The sequence below is a fragment of the Brienomyrus brachyistius genome, chromosome 10 (assembly GCF_023856365.1).
Source record: "Brienomyrus brachyistius isolate T26 chromosome 10, BBRACH_0.4, whole genome shotgun sequence".
NCBI classification, from domain to species: domain Eukaryota; kingdom Metazoa; phylum Chordata; class Actinopteri; order Osteoglossiformes; family Mormyridae; genus Brienomyrus; species Brienomyrus brachyistius.
Window position 1 is genome coordinate 11010698 of NC_064542.1, and position 20221 is coordinate 11030918.

General features: G+C 48.6%; 1 protein-coding gene across 3 annotated transcripts in view; it reads left to right on the top strand.

Moving 5' to 3' along the window:
* LOC125750611 (pro-neuregulin-2, membrane-bound isoform-like) overlaps window positions 1-20221 on the top strand; it is an 82438-nt gene that overhangs the window by 36922 nt on the left and 25295 nt on the right. For all 3 annotated transcript variants that reach the window (XM_049028707.1, XM_049028705.1, XM_049028706.1), the window contains exons 2-3: window positions 3076-3238; window positions 4071-4189. In XM_049028707.1, coding sequence (XP_048884664.1) covers window positions 3076-3238; window positions 4071-4189 — 282 coding nt within the window. The remainder of the gene's footprint in view (window positions 1-3075; window positions 3239-4070; window positions 4190-20221) is intronic.

A 20221-nucleotide genomic window follows, 5' to 3' on the forward strand; every position in this document is an offset into this window, starting at 1 on the left:
ATTTTTTTCTGAAATGCATTGCCAGTGAAAAATTAGACGTGTGGAAATTCAGAAAATTAAGTGTGTATTAGCAAAACATGACTCCAAGAAAAATCTAGATTACATTTATAGTTATGTTTGATCCATTTATCAAACAGAAATATATTTAGATTTTTATTTTTTTATAAATATATATATATTAGAGGATATATATATTTTTCATAAAGACATGCTATTTACATTAAATGATTATATAATTCCCTTGCGGCCTTCAACAGGATAATGGTCTGGAAGATGAATGATTGGATGATCAGTTCCACAATATTTTATGTAATGTTTATAGACTTTTCATGCAGTTAACTCATACTCTGGCCAATGTTCAGCATGTCCTAAACGAGGTTTCTGTACTCATATTAAAATCTACTTCTGCTGTGATATTGATCATACCCGTAGAGGTTTACAGGGCAGTGAGATGTAAGCCCTACTCCCCAGCTACGTGTAACTGACTTTATAAGCCAGAGTATTGGACACAGTCTCATGGTCACGTGACCGTGGGGGGTGACATAGGACAGAGCCAGCGTCCGCCTCAGAGCTGTCAGCCACCGTCTGCATCCGGGTCAGGGGTCGTGGAGGCCAAGCGTCCTCAGCAGCCGCAATGCGACTGAACGTGCATGCAGTGACGCACCCTACTCGGTGGCATGTGTTCAGCATGCTCCGCTCCCTGAGCTGCATGCAGCTGCACTTCACAATCCACTGGAATTTTCTCGATATCGACGGAACCCGCTGGAAACGACGAGTCGCGCTACAGAGCAGCGCTTACTAGGCTGTGACTGGTGTAGCAGGAGCCCTCGGTGAACCCAGGTCAGTCAGCAGTCTGCCTGAATCATGGGCTTGTCCACAGTCATGCTCACTGTGTACAAAACATTAGAAGTGACCTCACACAGCTTCCACATCGCACCATGAGGCTGGAAAAACTGCCCATCTTCTCCGGGTTGGATCCCTCCACTGTTACTGTCTGCCGTACCTGTCTCCGCCATCCTCTGTGAATGTTTCCTAGCTTCCTCATGGTAAGTAGAATGCGGTGTAATCATACGGGTGGCGTAGCAAACGTCAGCAGATGGCACGGTGATCAGGCTCCTGCAGAAGCTGGACCCGCCATGGCAGGAAAGGGGGCCCCGTTCCTCGCAGAAACAGGTTTCACCGGGGCAACAAAGTGGGTCATTCCCATCCCAACCAGGGTGTCTTTGCAATGAGGGTTTTAATAGGAGTCATTATCCACAGATGGCTCTTCGCTCTACGTTTTCGTTCCATTAGTATGCATTGGCATGCGTGTTAACCTGGCTGCGGTGCAAGCAGTGAGAAAAAAAATAGTGATTAGTGAATTTAAAAATTGTGAACCATTTAAAAAAGGTGGGGGCTGGGGTCCTTTTAAAATTCCCACAGGACAAATGCAGCTGAGAAATCTGCATTTCTTGCAGACTTGACTCCTGTGCATTGGGGTTGTAGTCTGTTTACCATCATCTCCATTGTTTTCTATCGGCATGGATACCGCCCCTGTATAAATACGTGAGGGAAGTGGTGTGGGAATCGGGGGTGTGCCTGTCTGGCTGTGTGTGTGCATGCAGCAGCACATGGCAGCGGTGTGCGTGACAGTGCGAGCAGCACGTGTGAACGCCGGGGGCGTGTGTGCGTGCATGCGTGCGTGTGAACTGGTAGATAATTCGTGACACCTGAGCTGATGCAAGGGAGCGTCTCAAGGAAGACGTGGAGCGCCGGCGAAGTCGAGGCTGTCCCTCCGCAGATGAAAGCCAATCCTTGCCCCGCGTGTTCCGCCTTCCCGCTATCACCGCCGTTCCCGTGCACTAAAGAGAAATGAGGCCTGTCGTTCCTCTGACACCCACAGAGGGCGACGTGCCAACTATTCAGACTGAAAGGCTTGGTAGCCCCCCTACACCTCGCACCCCCGGTGAGCGTGCATCGCAGTCGGAGCTGTCTGCTTCTACGTCGGGCCCATGCAAGTAGGTAGCTGCCGCAGGTCATAGACCAGATTCACATCTCGTATCACCTTATGTGTACCAACATGGCCGCTGTCCCGTTTCCAGGGAAACCTGCGATGAGCGGCTATCCGTGTTAACCCCGCGTGTGTCAGCCGTCAGACAGCACCATGCTCGTCCTCTTAAAGGGTTCGGTTTTCCAGATCGGGTCCCAGATTCCGTTATATAACTGCTGTTTAGTCAATAAAGAGCTGCAGCGGGTCTCAGTCAGAGAAAGTCCTGGGGTCTGAGTCACATTACACTCATAACAGCGGCACATAACTGGCACCGCGCTGCCACCCGCTGTGGGTGAGAACATTGTGAAGTGCCACCCAGAATTCCTGTGCTTACAGGTGACTGATAAGCCCTGGCCATGTGACCCTCGGTCATGCAGATCGAGCTGTGGCCTTGCTGTGAGCGTGCAGACTACTGCTTATTACTCAACTTATCTGAGCCGAAATGGAATGGAAATTTCTAACATCCAGACAGGACCTTCGACAATGAATGCAGCCTGAGTGTATGGAAGTTTGAAATGCAGTTTTGACACGTTTTTGTAGAGTGCAACAGAGGTACACCTGGGGTGCTGTTTTACACACTCCTCCTGACCCCAGAGCGCCCCGTGATGAAATGTGCGATAGACAGTTGGGGGGGGGGGCTGGAAAGGTCAGAGAGGGCGTGGCAGCAGCTGGAATGCGGAATGTGACTCTGGATCACCTGCTCCGTCCATCGGGGAGATTCCCTCACGGTGAGGAACGTGGAAACAGAGGCACTACGCTAGCAAATCAGGCACAGAGGCAGGGGGACACGAACATGTGTGCTGGAGCGAATTTGAAACATCTGATTTGTCCGACACTACGGACCCCACCCCCTACCCCCGGTGGGAGCGAATCGTGGACGCCAGGACACAGATCTCCAATGCTGACAGGCTTTCTGATAGGATGCCGTCCGTCTGGCCGCAGGTGGCACCTTTTACCTTGGGGTCTGCGCCCCGTCTGCTCCTGTAGGATGTATGATCTTGCTTTTTCTCCCCTTTCTCCTGCATCCTCCCATCCCTCTTCTCCAGCCGCAGCCCCAAAGTTAAAACAGCTGAAGAACCAGGCCGTGTCAGAGGGGGGGAAGCTCTCACTTAAATGCGAGGCCACCGGGAACCCAGCCCCCTCCTACAAGTGGTACAAAGATGGCAGCGAACTCAAGAGGAGCAAGGAGATCAAAATAAAATCCAACAAGTAAGTATTAAGTCTGTCTGAAAAAGGGAATGCAGACCCTATTAAAACGTCCTGGCACTGTGAGTGTTATGAGCTGACAGAAAATTCCTTGATTCTCATGCCAAACTTGCCATTTAAAGCTCTAAACACATGATTGTTGGAACCAGGGAAGTGTATCTCAATTTGATTGCATTTTTTCGCCATTAGATGGCTCCCATTAGGTAGCTGTGTATTGAAAACAATGCTGAAGTGAGATTCGTTTTTTGCACCTCATCAGCCTGTGTATGACAGAAGCAGGCGTGGTTCTGCATGTGCGGTGAACAGATCAGTTGTTGACATTCTAGATTACTCACACAGAAATCAACCTTTGCGGCTGATAATCGCGAATTTCTGAAGATTAAATAATTGCTTGCTGACAGATGACAGACACTTTGTCAGTTTGCAAGCCTGAGCCGTAACACCGTGTCGAACAGACTGCAGAAAACAGCAGCAGAAAACTCCCGTTCATCCCAGATTTAATCAACAGGCTCTGCCAGTTTCACAGTGAAGCCATTTTATGGCTCGACTTTCAGTTTCATTCCTCTTTCTCTGCTAGAACTATCATATTGTCAAATCATATGAGATCAATACAGTACCAATGTTATCCTGACATTTAAACTGATTTATAACATTAAAGCCACGCAAATACTGCAAAGTTAATTTAAAAGCTCATAATAGAAGATAGATTAAAGGGTGTTTGACATGCTGACTAAACAAAGTTTGAGATAAAGCCAGTGTCAGGACCAACCAAATGACTACATTACATAGTTATTACTCTGTTCCAGGCTGAAATTATGACCTTGTCTCTTGGCAGGAAGAACTCCAGGATTCAGATCAATAAAGCAAAGCTAGAGGATTCTGGGAATTACATGTGTGTGGCGGAGAACATGTTGGGAAAAGATAACACGACAAGCACCGTCAATGTCCAAAGCAGTAAGTGTTAACGTTTTTCCTGGGATTTTCACATGCAGGGATGAAATCCATTTTCATTTCTGTGTATTGTGGAGGTGGACCTCCCTGGTACTACCGTGAACATGCAGGTCTAGGAAAACTCACTAAATCACTGAGCACCTAAAACAGCCACTAACCCGCGTCAGGCCCGTAAAAGTAATCAACCTGAATGAGGGCTTTGTTTGAAATCCAAGCCAGAAAATTCTCCAGCAGACCCGAGTTAGTGTCCTCCTTCCTGGGAGAGCGGACTGCTCTGGCTCACCGAGAAGGAATGTTAATTTCCTTTGTGTTTTCCAACACAGTTTGCCATCCAGTGAGTCAGCGCGGGTCTCGTCCACGTGAGCGTGTGTGAAGGGTTTCCCCAGCTCCCGCTCACGGGCCAAAGGCACTCAGTGGCGAGCTGTAGGGGAGCCAATCTCATCTGTGATCTCGGTCCCACATCACGGCTCTGCCCCTGCTTTTGAGAGATTATCTGCTGTTTACTGCATCTTATGCACTGTGTATGAAGAAAATATCCCCAGTAGGCAAAAATGCTTGGAAAACTCAAACTTTGAACTGGAATTCTTTGGGTAAATTTATATTGATGTTATTGGTCGTACTTTTGGGTCTTACTGTGATGTTACTGCGGTATGTGCTATATGTGCTTTCTGTAAGTGTAAAGGGAATGTGGGGAGACATAAGCAACGAATGTTTGTGGGTGGTAAGTCAGGGTCATGGGGAGTAGACAGATCTCACAGACAGGTTTTATTGTATTTAAATGACAAGTTTTACTCTGCAGGGCTTCTGAACAAAGGCAAGATCGGACATATTCGGCTCGGTTTGGCTCCGGGCAAAGGAAATAATTGTAAGCAAATGTTCACTGAAAGACAGGAATAAGGCGGTGAAAAATGCAGCAGGGTTACGTGAGTGACGTTTAAACAAACCTGACGAGTAGAACATTTATAAAAACGACAGGAGTAGAGAGGCACCCGTGTCTGAGAATATTTGGTTTCGTTCACACGGTTTGCCGTGTCGATGTGCAGTGCGTGAAGCAGCCCGGCCATAAATGGACAAATGCGTCTACTGAACTAAGATGATACATAGAATGCATGTAGTTAAAACTGATGTCCGCCGCTTAATCTGCTGAGGAACTTTGCGAGAATTTGAGTTTGACTAACGATCCGTTTAACTGTATGTCCTGAAAGGATTGGGGAGCGGATGTATATGCAGGGGCCATATACTGTATAATTTTTCATACCGTCCAGACATTATACGATATTTTGAAGGTATTTTCAAATTGAGCAAATTTGTCAAGCCTGCCACAATGCATAACATATTGGCACAATGCATAACAAGCCAATTGGTATATTCATATGTTACTTTGGTATTGGGTATTAATGCGTTATATTTAGCAGAAGTTATATTTTGCTAGTATCTTATAGTAGTATTGGCCTGTGTCAGTAGCACTGTGCCTGTGTGTCTTTACATGGCAACATGCGTGAGTGGAGCTGCAGTGTTGTGAGGGCTGCAGTGATGTATCGCTGCAGTTTTCCAGAGCAAAGCTGCAGCAGTGTGTGTCTGTGTGTGTGCGTGATTTCAGTGCTGGAGCAGTTTGCAGTTTCATCCTTGAGTTACAGCAGTGTCTGCTGCCTGATACAGTGCTGCCCCGGTATTAGTGACGCGTGACTGCACAGGTGAAAGCACCTGCTGTCTGCATTACAGCTGCGCGTCGGCATGCTACTGCTGTGTTTCTCTGGGAGTTTTAGATGTGGTGCTGGGTGTTGCAGAGGCAAATATGTCCGTTTAAACAGGGATGCGGTCGACTGTTAAGAGCACATAGAAACCAATGATCTGCCGATTCCGGATCAGTAGCCAATCAGGCACTGTCTGTTAGTGTGGGCAGCCTATCAGATGCACAGACTGACAGCCTCGCCCTGTCATTTGCACGGATGTTGTGCGAAACAGAAAAGGGAAGCCCCCTTTTCCCATGTGACTTTGTCATCACTGAAATGCACTGTAATATGATTCATTGAGGTGACGGAGCTCTTGGAGGAGCATTTGCTGCATGCAGTAATTGAGGTCATTAATAACGGCCTGTGGTTTGATCGTTTAATGAAGGTTAAAAAGGGCCGTGGGGCAGAGAGTCACAGGAGGTGGACTTGGGAATCGCCGCAGCGGCTGGTGATGGCGAGCAGCCTCTCCCAGGCTAGTGCGGTCACATGACCAAAGAAAGGCACCTCACCTTTAAGGGGCCGGCAACCTTTAAAGGAACCTCCACACTTATTGTTGACACACGTCCTGGGAGATCATGCGAATGATTCCTTTGGTGGGAAATAACTGGATGCAAATATATGCGTTTGCATTTGTAACAATATATTATTGTAAAAGCAGACCCATAAAGATTTTGGAGGGAAGCTTATGTGATGTGTTAAATAAATCAGTGGGTGAAGGCTATAGCTGGCCAAGAAAAGTACTGGACAATATATAAAATACAAATCAAAAATAACTTTTTTTTTTGAAGGAAAGTGTTCCAGTTTATAATATTTCAAAACCAGCCTCTCAAGTTTGTTTGAAAAGTTAATACTCGTTCATTTGTATAAACTTTTAATATGGATGCAATGGTGCTCGGAATGGCTTGTGGATAGTGTGAGTGAGTGCGAGATGGTTGAACGGTTGGTGAGAGGCTGTGAGATGATTCGGCGGTTGGTGAGAGGCTGTAAGATGATTGGATGATGTGTGAGAGGCTGCGAGATGATTGGTGAGATTTGAGTTGAGAATTTTATTGTTGATTGAGAATATGTTTATGTGTTCCCTTTCGGATAAGGCCGCTAAAAGGGGGGGTGGGGGGGGGGGGCGCAGTTTTTTTTCTGGAATTGCTATAGGAATCATTCATCTTACAGTCAAATTATCGCTGATATATTTTAGTATTCATTAACACTGCAGGTACCGTGTCTGAGTTTTATTGACAGTTCATTGCCTGCGAGTTTGCATCTATCTCTGCCTTTGCCCTGGAGCCTGCCAATATAAATCAGTTACTGCGAGCTCCCTTTCACTGTCCGTACCAACGTTTCATCAGCTATAACTGGACATTTCTCAGAATCAGCACTGGCACGACAAAACTGGCTGTAGCTGCTTCATTTGAATCCCCTGTCCCATCAGGACCTCCCTCTGAGCTGCCCGGACACCAAGAACATGGAATAGGAGCGATTGGGTCTGTGAGGGTTAAATAAGAGCTGTGGAAATAAACGAACATGTTTTGTTTCACATCCAGAATCTCACACACCTGATGTTATGGAGCTGATTATGGTGTTAGATGTTTTTAAGGCAAGACCAGAACTTTGAGATTAACTACAGTATAAATCAGGGTTCCCCAGTTCCGACCATGGAGGGCCAGTTTGCGGCAGATTTCCCTGGTCCGACACACATACTGAACCTGATAATTCGTTGATTAAGATGCGTTTGAGCAGGGAAAGCAGGACCAAAATTGGGGAACCCTGGTATAAATCAATCATATAATGATGCTGGCAAGTTAATTTTTGTTTAATTCCAGCTTTGCATCTTTGGTGTTGTGTTTTCTGCCAGTCAGGAACCGCCGCGTCAATCAGATTTCATGGGAATTTACCATTTGGGCCGCGCCTCCGGGGGGCGCTACGTTCTCTGTTTCAGTGTGTGGGCCAAAGGGAGGTGAATTGGCCTGTAAAAGACAGGATTTGAAAAAGGGGTGTGACTGGGGTAGGGGGGGGGGAGGGGGGGTTACAGGGTGTGATTGCCCAACAGTATTGTTGGGGTTGGGTCTCTTGGGGGCGCTGTGCCTATTGCCCTGGGGAGTGCTTCAGCTGGGAGGAATGCAATGATGTGAAAGGCAGCTGGGGGAGTGAATGTTCCAGCCTCACTGGTCACACCGGGGTCCGCCAGCAGTCACACGCGCGTGTGCACACACACACACACACACACACACACACACACACACACACACACGCACACACACACACACACACACACACACACACGCACGCGCACGCACGCACGCACACACACACACACACACACACACACACACACACACACACACGCACACATGCGTGCGCGCACTCGCCCCCTTCCTCAGCATGAGCTGTGCACATTCCCTCCCTGTTATACAGACCGGACACCTGTTTATCCTCCCTCTTTTGCTCTCTAATCCAAACCACACACCTCTCTAATCACACAGACCCAACAATCCAAATACTTTTTGACCAGAGTTTTGCAGCTACACTTACTTTTATTCTGATAGCTGACGCTCTTAGCCAGGTTGATAGAAATCAAATACATTTACCGACACAAATGCAAAAAAAATAACAACAACAAAAAATTGACAGCATTCGTTTTACTTTTCAAGCTGTCATAATACTTTAGCATCTACTTATAGTTAACGCAGAAGCTGTGAGACGCTGACAGCAATTGTGCTGCGTCTCTTTAATCACCACTGGCCCATGATGTCAGTCAGACTTGACAAAGCAGCTGTACAGTGCCAGTCAAAAGTTTGGACACGCCTACCAATACATGGGTTTATTTGTACGATTCTCTACATTTTAGAATAATTTCTCTTACAGTCCAAAAACTTGCTAAGGTTGCAGAATTGGAGTTGCCGGATTGGGTTGGTGCTCCAGCCTTGCACCCATAGCTTCTGGGATAGGCTTCCTGCATTGCACAGGCAGGTATAGGAAATGGGTGGATGGATGGATGGATGGATGGATGGATATATGTAAGATGGAGCAAGATATCAAGAGCTACTTCTCTGCACGAAATGGTTTGGTAGAAATATTGTGCCCAACAGTGTCCTGTAGATTGAGATCCTAAGCCTTGCAGACAAGCACCTTAGTCTGACAGTGGAAGTTAGTAGATGTTTTTGTATCTGTTTTTGTCAGAAAGGCTCTGACGTCAAACTCAAGAAGCTAGCCAGAGATTTTCAGTAGCCCAGATGAATAAATGGAGGTGTTGCTATGGAGGAAGAATCTGTATGTTCTGGGGGGGTTTTATAGATGAGAAGGAGCAGCTAGTCAAACGTGATGGTCTGCTTTCAAAACTGTTCAGGTGTGATGTGTATGGCTCTCTTTTTCCAATCGAAACCGCACTTATGGTGTTCTCTCTCATCCAAAGAGAGACGGACGGCTCCCTGCTTTATTTTCACCTCCAACCTGGCATCTTCCTGTGTGTGTGTCAGGCATAGCGCTGACTGCAAGACTGACGTGTCTCTTCATCTCCGGGAAAACTTGCAACCTGTAGGTGTCTTCTGGAAGGTCTTAGCACAGCAGGCGAGACTGGCGACAGTCTCAGACACTGGTCTGAAAATGAAATGAAAATGATTAGAAACAATGAAATGAAATGACCATTTATTTGCGATTTGCACAAGTGTGAGTACAAGTACATTGGAATGCTTCTCTTCAGATGCTCAGGCCTGAAGTCACTCAGGCCCCAAGACGATCAGGCCTGAAATCACTCAGGCCCCGAGACGATCGGGCCTGAAGTCACTCAGGCCCCGAGACGATCAGGCCTGAAATCACTCAGGCCCCGAGACGATCAGGCCTGAAATCACTCAGGCCCCGAAATGATCAGGCATGAAGTCACTCAGGCCCTGAAACAATTAGGCATGAAGTCACTCAGGCCCCGAGACGATCGGGCCTGAAGTCACTCAGGCCCCGAGACGATCAGGCCTGAAGTCACTCAGGCCCTGAGACGATCAGGCCTGAAGTCACTCAGGCCCCGAGACGATCAGGCCTGAAGTCACTCAGGCCCCGAAACGATCAGGCCTGAAGTCACTCAGGCCCCAAGACGATCAGGCCTGAAGTCACTCAGGCCCCGAGACGATCAGGCCTGAAGTCACTCAGGCCCTGAAACAATTAGGCATGAAGTCACTCAGGCCCTGAAACAATTAGGCATGAAGTCACTCAGGCCCTGAGACGATCGGGCCTGAAGTCACTCAGGCCCTGAGACGATCGGGCCTGAAGTCACTCAGGCCCCGAGACGATCAGGCCTGAAGTCACTCAGGCCCCGAGACGATCAGGCCTGAAGTCACTCAGGCCCCAAGACGATCAGGCCTGAAGTCACTCAGGCCCCGAGACGATCAGGCCTGAAGTCACTCAGGCCCCGAGACGATCAGGCCTGAAGTCACTCAGGCCCCGAGACGATCAGGCCTGAAGTCACTCAGGCCCCGAAACGATCAGGCCTGAAGTCACTCAGGCCCCGAGACGATCAGGCCTGAAGTCACTCAGGCTCCGAGACGATCAGACCTGAAATCACTCAGGCCCCAAGACGATCAGGCCTGAAGTCACTCCGCCCTAAAGTGTGTGGTGCCGCTGTGGAGCTCAAGATGAAGGCTTTTCTGGTAGAGGTGCTCAGGAACTACATCGGCCCACGTTATTTGCTATGTAAAAGACACTCTTATTTCTCCATACACGAACCATCAAGCTCTCTCACTGTCACCGGGCCTGCAGGCTCTCTCTCTTCTCTCTCTTTGTCTCTCCCTCTCTCTCTCTGTTTCTGATGGCACCAGCATTAGCGAAAGCCAGATATCTTTCCCAATCTTTTTCTCGGAGATCAAGCACAGCCACATATGGATGAGAAAGTGGCCGTATAGGGGTTGATGTCAATGAGCGCCGCTTGTCTTAGCGGGCAGGGCGGCACGTATGATCAAGGCCCCTCCCCCCTCCCCCCCAGGCAGGCCCTCAGTCACGAAGAGTTATGTCAGGCACGACTGGGCCCGCGAGTCGACTTCGGCGGCCAAAACCGGCGGCCGTCTTAATTACTCAGAGGCTGACGGGGAGTGGAGCCGGTGAATCAGCGGGGCCAGCGTGCATTAGGACCATTAGTGCCGTAACTCACCAGCTGCTGACCTCACAGTTTTCTGGTCGGGCCAGATGCTAACATGGCCTCTTAATTTAAATGCACTTAAACTTAGATAGTGTTTTGTTTTAACAATCAATCACACGCCTTTCTCGCACTGCAGTTTTTCACTGGCGGACTCCTCGGGTTTCGTAGCCTTTCACGGCGTGACGCGGAATCAAGCGAGTCGGCTTCGAGTTGGGGCCGGGACTCCGCCAGGCGATGTAGGAGGTGGCCGTCATTTCCTTCCATATGGAGGGACTTCCTGTTCGTCCCTCCGTTCAGCCTCGGATGGGTCATCTACAGGGCTGGGCTGCCCATATAGGCCCCCTTTCTCGGCTTAAGAGTACGCCAGCGTTTTGATGGTGACCTTGGGCCCAGAGGTCGCCCCTCTCCACACGACCCACGTCAGCCTGTTGCTGGTGGTCCTGCTCTGTTCACGGCTTGATTATTGCTAGTGGCAGGGTGGGGGGGGGGATTCTTCTGAGGCCTGTTTTCCACATCATGAGGTGTACAGGGGGTTGCCAACTCTCTCAGCGCCTGACCCCCCCACTCACAGCTCCACCTCTTGAGAGCAAACTGCCTGCCCTGATTGCTGGATCAGACCCAACCTGGGGGGGGGGTGGGGGCAGGGGCTGGCCAGAGCCTGTGATATCTGCTCCCTGGGGTCTTGTCAGAGTGAGGTTGCGATCTGCCACGCGTGCGCCGGCCCTAATCAATTGGTCAGCGCTCCCCACAGAAGGTGGCACCTCCTGGAGGGGGACACGCTCTGATTTCTTACAGAGCCCTTCCCATTAGGGGGGGCACCCTGCCCCCGGGGGCGCTGTCATGCCTACGTGTGGAGGCTGGCCTCCCTGAGGATGGGATTTCCCTGAAGCGTATAGCAGAGCAGAGGTGCCTCTTCTTCAGATTCCCAAGTTGACTCTGCGAGGCGGAATGCCGGCGTTCTGGCTGGATCGTCAGGATGGACGTGGACGTGTCCATATGCCCGCTGCCCATGCCTCCTGCTGTGCTGCTCGTGTCTCTGTGTGTCGGGCCTGGCGGCGCAGGGGGAGCCGTCCCAGAATGCTTGCCTCCTCTGGATACCCCTTTGCGGGCCCCCGGGCCCAGCTGCCGCTGCCCGTGCTGTGGCTGCAGGCGTCTCCTCCTGGTCCCTGTGCTGCTCCTCCTGCTGGGCCTGGGCTCCTGTGTGCTCTTCCTCCTCGTGGTGCTGGAGCATGGCGCTGCCGTCACCAGGACTCCCAGCCTGCCGGATCAAAGGTGGGCTAAGGGGAGCCTTTCCACTGAAGGGGGCCATCAGCTGCCTCTCAAGCCTCTGGAGCCTACAGCTGCAAGGGACGCCCGGAGCACTGGCCGCCCCCCCCAACCTGAGACGCCCTCGGCCTTCCCGCTCCTCCCGTACCCCTCGTCGCAGCCCGTTTCCGAAGCCGTGTTCTCAGGCAGTGGGCACGGCCCCTCCTCGACCTCCATGCCTCCCCCCACCTTGCTGTCGCCCTCGGAGACCGGCAGGTCCCCGCCTCCCCCGGGTAAGAGCAATTGGCCCTCTCACGTCCACCTGTGCAATCGCGTGCTTCCTACCCTCGTCGTCACCACTTTTCATCTCTCTGTGTTTTCTGCTAATGACTCTGCCAGGCAAGACCAGGCACATTTGGGGAGCCTCTGTCAAAGGGTGGCAGCTCAAAAGTAAATGCAAAGAGACGTTTCCTTGAAGGCAGTAATGCGGACAAAGTTCACCATGGGCTTTTTCCGCCTCCCTGTTCTCACGTCCGCTCTCTCTCTCTCTCTCTCTCTCTCTCTCTCTCTGTGAGTCGGTCTTGCGTGGAGTTTGCAAGTATAATGAGTTCCCTCCTGTCCTGCAATTTATAATGTGCCATCATTAATAATATGTTTACCCGTCCCACTCAAATTCTTGGTGAAGATAATATTCTTTCTCGCTGGCCCTCTGCCTGTCTCGTGATTTAAAGGCGTCCCTGCCGCTTGTCACGGATTCCTCGGTGAGCCAGCAGAACCAGATGTGCCTTCGCTCCGGCTTCTGGGAGCCCGACGCGTTGCGGGGACGTGTAAACAATTCCCGTGTTTACGCGCGAGGATGTTCAGGGTGGGGTGGGGGGGGGGGGGATGGGCACGTCGGGTGGACCTGATTGGCCAGTGTCTCATTCAAACAGGAAGTCCGCAATCCCAGCCTCCCGCTTTCGGTCATTTACAAATGTGATTAAGGTCCACTGTAAACCTTGAAGACAGGAAATGTCCGGCAGCTTTAATCTGTACTATATATCTTCTAAAGCTGTTTTAGCTCAGCCCACCTTCGTCCTGTTCCTCCCCTGACTTTTAACATTTCAGTCCCGTTGAAATGTCCTGCATGCGAAAGCAACTGTGCCGCTGCGCAGGGCCCGTTCACTCCCAGTGACTGCGTTTCATTTACCTTTAAATACAAGTGAATGCAATCTGAAGTAGCGAAAACAGAACTTTATTGAAAGAACCAGCTTCTAGCAGATGTCAAGAACATAAGTCAGAGATATAGATAACATAGAATACAGGCAGTCACATGAAAAAGGGTACGAAGGGGGATCTCTATCAAGGCTGATCTCTCTGCGTTACAAAAATAGACATGGCATAATAAGAGAACTATAAGAGAAAGCAAAAGTTAATTTCTGGGTATGAAAGATAGAGACCGCTTGTACTTTATAGGACAGATGCTGGTCCCAGACGAGGCTGGAGAACCAGGCGGGAATGCGGGGGGGGTTAACTGACCCCTGCAAAGTGACAAGCTGGGTTTATCCCAACAGTAACCTGAGAAATCTCAGGGATTCGGGAATGGTGGGGGTGAGGGCATTGGGTGGGGGGGGGTTGCAAGCTGTACTTTTTACTGTTGCAGATATCCTTTGTTCCCTTGTCAGGAAATGCAGACCAAATGTTGTCGCTGGGACACTTTAATTCCGGGACGTCCAACCATTACCCAGATCGAGACGTAGCAGCCGTAAGTGTGTCTCCTAGGAGGACATTAGTCTGACAGCAAAGGGCGGTCCACCGATCACTATTGTTCGGGGCATTTTCCGTCCTGCTAATTCCTGCGCTGTGTGCCAGGGCATGCTTCGTGGGTTTAAACGGCATGTTTCAGCTTTTAAGTGACCCCATAAGCATGCAATGTGCACGACATGTGCAATCCGCAGTCAGCTTGTTTTTCGGAGTTTAAGTAACCTTGATAAAGGCGGAGGTTGTTCCTGGTAGATTCCTGCGTCGGATATGGGCACTGAGCAACGATATTATATTTCATGAGAAAAACACTGAAGGAGATCTTTGCTTGCTGCCAGAGTATCTACTTATGAAGGACAGAATCATGAGTTTCTCCTCATAATGTTTATATCACTACTAAAAACATCCAGTACATCATCATATATCATTCGTGCAATCATGTAGTTTTGTACATGTGTATAATTTTTAAAATTGCAAAAAGTTATATAACTTTTTCGGTTTAATTTCACATGCACGTGCATGCAAGTGGCAGAGGAATTTAAAACGAATAACATGTGAAAGTTAAAGTAATGGATTTCAGATGAGAGGAGGCCGCAGGTTTCCATGGCGGGTCACATGTCTAGCCCATGTTTCCGTTGGCCGCTGCCGGCCTCCTTCAGACAGAGGGGCTGGTGTCTCCACCCTGGGGGCTTTTAGGAAGCTGAAGTTACACCTTGGGCGTGTGCAGCCGCCAGGGGCTTGGCCGTGCTGTTGTTTAGTCGCGGTGGTCATTCTTTAGGTCGGAAACGACAACAGTGGCCGGCTCTTGTGGCACTCCAAGTTTGGAAAAGAGACTGGAGATCAGAGGGAGGATATCCCCCAACTCCGCCCCTGTTTCCACAAGGGATTATGGGATACACGGCTTCCCGGATTTGCCAGGGAGCCTTGGAGGGTGCTGAAAGGCCCGTACTGCTTAGGTTTTCCAGATGGCCTTTCTCTCTTCCCTTTTCAGTTTTTCAGGCCCCAAAGGATTGATAGGGATCCCCCCCCCCCCCACCACCACCACCACCACCACCACCATGAGCAGCATCGCTACGGACCCACAGGGCTGCCCTAGTTTCACCCATAGAAGTGCTGAATACCAAACAATGGGAGGCAGCTCTTCTGCAGAGAGAAAAGCCCTTTTGCTTCTTTCATCCAGTGACAGTTTTAGCAGTGTTTTAAAATAGACCGAGCTGCATAAGCAGGAGCCTTTAAAATTAACTTTCTCTTTGCGAACAGGTGAATGTATGTGTGAATGCAGGCTGACGAAAGAGACGGGGAAATCCACGTCTTTCTGTCTGTGTGCTGCTGACGGATGCAAACCCCCCCCCCCCTGCTCTGTCATCGCGCAGGATAGCGGGCTCGCTGCCCCCCTGTCACACTCTCGTGGACATCAGCGGCCCTTCTGCACGAAACTGGAGGACACCAGGGGGATCCTGGCAGACAAGCCGCCCCCTGAAATGGCTTAATTATACTGCTGTGTTACAGAGCGAATGTTTCAGCCCGTCTGCACAGTGTGTGAGGCTTTCATTTACATGCGTTCTCAGAAAAAATCGCCGGGTTGACAGTGCCATTTAGAAGTGTCACACTCACAGTATCCCTGATCTATGCTGCCATGCTAAGGAACAACAGAGTAAATGCATATTTTCATCAAAATTACGTTATGAGCAATGTCGGGTATCTCAGACTCTGTTTTATCTCGTGACAAAATATCTTTGCTCGATATTGAAGAAAATTACAGTGACCACAAAATCCACACTAAAACCAAGTTAGTTTGTTTTGCCATTCTAAGGTAGTATATATATGGTCTTCTGTGGCATTATGTGACGTATTTCTGGTCTGTCTGCAGTATTTGGAGTCCCCCCCACCCCCCCCCCCGCCCAGGTTCACTCTGCATGATTCTGGTATTTTGTGGCTACCAGGAGATAGATGGCAGTGCCAAATGAACCGTGATAACAGTCAATGAGAATAGAGACAGGTGATGCCATCCTCATGGAGCAAGTCTCTGTGCACAAATACGTGAAGTAGCTAAGTGAGGTGCATATTTCCAGTGAATTGCAGTGGCGTGGGGGCAGTGAGGGTGCTTTATACCCTGACAGTGAGCCCGGCAGAAAGGGAGTTTTTCAGCATGCGCAAATACAACCAGCCATAAAAAGCTGAGGAACAAGACCCGGCTGGCTGTTTAGCCACCAAATTCGGCTCACTGGATCTCAGAAAGCTGCGTGCAGTGGTGTTCCTGCACGTGGTCACCATGGTGACGCTGAGGAGGGGTGAGGACTGAACGCCAGAGGAGCATGCAGGGTAGCGGAGTCGTAGAAGCCCGGGGCTGTGTCCTCCCTCCTCTGTCCCGCCGCCTCGGAGAGCAGCGTGCTGCTGAACTCAAGCCGTCTGCGTCCTTCCACAGTAAACAGTGCAGAAACCTGTATAAACCTCCTCTTGGCAGGAGAAGAGGGCCTGGGGAAGCATCTGTGACTGCCAGCTACTGCTGGATGTGGGCCAGCGCTTACAGCTGGGTACATGAATATAGGAAGTGAGCGAGTTCAGCATGGGCTCCCACCTTGTGCTTTTACAAATGCTGTTTGTGCCGCTCTCCTGCTTGTGTGTTCGGCAGCCCCTTTTGTTTCCCGTGTGACTTTCGGCAGCCAGAATGCACTCTTCCACACAGACACCCAAACTCTGCAGTCTTTTCCTCATTATTGCCATCAGCCTGACGTATGCAAATAACCATGTTCTTGAAGATGTCGTAAGGTCGCCATTACAGGAAGAGGGAAACAGCTCGGTAAAACCCCATAATAACAGTTATCCTTTTTAACTTCATTTTATGACTTCACACATCACCGCCAATAAAGGTAATTCGACTTATAAAGGAGTGTTGCACCAGTGCCCACAATGGTAACTTTGCCAGAGAGGTGCTGATGGAAATAAAAAAATAACAAGTATGACAAATTCCATCTTGTGATTTTTTTTTCTGCATGTTTGGCACTGAATGTTATCAGATCATTACCCAGAACTGAACATGAGAAAAAAAGTCAACTTGAGGGAAGAAATAACAAGAGGATAAATGTGTCATTCATTTAGAGCAGAAAGTTTTACCTAACTGGTTACACCATCTTTGGCAGAGGTAGTAGTTGATTAATCCCACGGTACCATGAAGAGTTTTAACCTACCTGGTCCTAGCAGAACCGTTTCAGCTCAGTAGCTTCGCATTTTCAGTTTCCTGCCACAACATCTCAGCATTAGCCTATGACTGTGATTATCTTATTCTTCAGCCATTCTGGTTCGGGCTAGCGCTAAGGCTAATCTCTGTTAGATTGTTGTCGTCCTGCGTGAAGCTGCTGAACTTCAGGGGAGGATTCCTGTAGAAGTCTCTAGTATCAAACAGGTTTCTTAATGAAGTGGTAGCAAATTGTCAAGGTTCTGCAAGAAGACTCAGACCATGACCCTACCCTAACCATGCTTTAATGCTCCATGTTTGCAAACATCAATCAATTTAGTACAAAATTTGTGATTGTGATAAAACAGGGAAATGACTAAAGCAGAAGGATGTTTTAAATTAATCTTTTGTATTAGCCATTTAAAGTAGCGATGGAGATAGTAGCTCTTGTCAGATGATTATGTTCACAGTTATATTGGAATTAAAGAGTATACTGAGGTTCCCTAATTCCGGTCCTGGAAGGCCAGGCTGCAGCACAGCTTGCAGATTTCCCTGCTCAGACACTGATCTGTAAACTGTGGTGCAGAATGGCGTTCCAGGACCGGAATTGGGGAACCCCTACACTAATCCGAATGGTATATCCATTAAATATACAACGTAAGAGCAAATCCAACAACGACCATTGAAACAATGCAGCCCGCAAATATAGCAGTAGAAATTAACAGTCAAGTTAGGTTGAGTTTATATAGGTGAGGCTGTCTGATTAATGGTACAAGACCTTTGAATAAGACCATTTAAAGGCTTTTTAAATGGAAGCTGGACATGAGAGATGAGTAGGACTCACCAGCACTGACCTGGCAGTCATGTCTTTCAAGTAAAGCAGACTGGGCCTCTCAAAGTTCTGACTGTAAAATTCCGGCACCGCTCGGTGTCCTCAGGAACTCTGCATGTTCTTTCACACTGTGGGATGCCGTGATGATAATTACGTCCCACAACAAAGCACACTGGAGAATTGCAGTAGGTGTAAAAACATGTAGGTGTTTCTGCAGCCTTCGCTTACTTAATTTAAGGAAAACTCCAGTCCAAGGAGTATGTCTCGTGTCCTGGAGTTATTTGGAAAATTTCAGCCAGATTTAACCTTTTTGTGATTGAATGCTTATTACCATTTTTAATACACAGTAAAATGTCATTATTCTGCGGTTCAGAAGAAGCTTGATAATGTATCACGTTTGTCTGTGTCTCTGCTACGGCATATCAATAATAAATGTGAGCTTAATAAATCTAATAGGACTGCAGCTTCAACAGATATGTGTGCATTATGTAATTAACAACATAGTGCATTAAGAATGCACTTAAACTGGAAGCTTAATAATATGTAAATCCTCGCGACATTAACCATTGATTTTGTTTTTCATTTACTCATTTATAGTCAAAGAATTTGCATGGAGAAAGAAGAATATCTACAATGAAAAAAAATATGAATGCAAAAAAGTTTAGAGCAAAAACAGTATAATGCAGTTTTTTTACGGTTTAAGAGGCATATTCATCTCATTATGAGGGTCGCAGTGGTAGCAAGCTGAGCAGGTCAGAGCAGATGCTATAGACTCCAGCTCCTTATAGGAATCCCTCGATGTTATCAAGCTAACTGGGAAATATAATCCCTCCAGCAAGTCCTGGGTTTTCCCCAGTGCCTCCATCCTGTGGAACATGCCCGAGAACTGAAACCGTTAAAGTTAAAACTGAAACAGTTCCATGAGAAGTTTTATATAAAACACATCCTTAACCGCAAATCTCAGTTCCCCACGCTGTATAGCTACTGAAAATGAAAAGTAGGGCATAATTAGTCTGTTCGAAACCTTCCAGTATGATCAGGAGCAGGCACGTCAAGGTAAGTTATTTAATTTCGGATCCTTAGACGTGCCCATTTCATACTTACAAATGTACTTATAGGGTACCAGAGCCATCTCAGCGGCTTTTGGTCAAAGGAGTAGCGGCTGTGTTTTCAGGTCCCTCCAGATCTCCAAACTTCTCACTCTGTCGAAGAGAATGGCTCCAGCAACCCTGCAGTGAAACCTTATTTTGGCAACTTGCGCTCACAACCTTCTTCTTTTGGTCATTACCCACATCTCATGACCATGGATGAGGATAGGGACGCCAGCTGAAGTGGGAGAGACGCGAGGCACCCTTCAGTTTGGTGCCAAGAATGTGGACGCAACTCTAACTGTATTAATGCAGGCACTAAAGAACATGCAGCAGCACCCCAACAGACCATAATCCAGGCCGGAATCCGCATTATTCCTGCTGAATCCTAAGCTCACCAAGTCTCCTCTTCAGTACTCTAGGCTTTCCCAGCGTGGATAAGAAGTGCTATCACTCTATCTTTGGTATGACATACTACTTCTTATAAAATATGGACCACCGCCCCATTTGCTAATCCAGAAGTATTATCCGCTTTTCATGTGACATTGAAGAGGCACGTCAATCGTAACCCCCTTCCCCCTGCAACATCTAGTGCTTTCAACATCTTTAGATGGATTTTCCTGCAGCCTTTCCACTACAGAGGCCTCTGACCACTGTAGTGACTTCAGCTGCAGTGAGAGACTCTGATCTACCTGAAAGTTTCCAACTCTGCCTCCTGGCAAGTGGGTTAAGGAATTCCTCAACGTGTTATTTCCACTGTTCTACTGAATCCTCCGAAGCGGTCAGCACTTTCCCATCTTGGCAGCAGCCAAGTCTGAGCAGCAACTCGCCTCCTCATCCTGAGGCATTGAACGGTTTGCCAAAATGTCCTCGGGGCCACCTGATAATCTCTCAATAGCTTCTCCATCTCCTCTCTTGCGAAAGCTCTCGCTACCGCCTTTCTGGTCTGCCGACAAGCTTTCACTTGTCTTACGAGACCCCATACAAGAGGGCTTCCCCTTCAGATTGACAGATATTCTCACCACAGCTGTCCACCAGTGGGTTTTAGGGTTGTCTTTCCTTCCACCTCCTTCAACATTCTTCATTCATACTTGATGTCCCCAGCC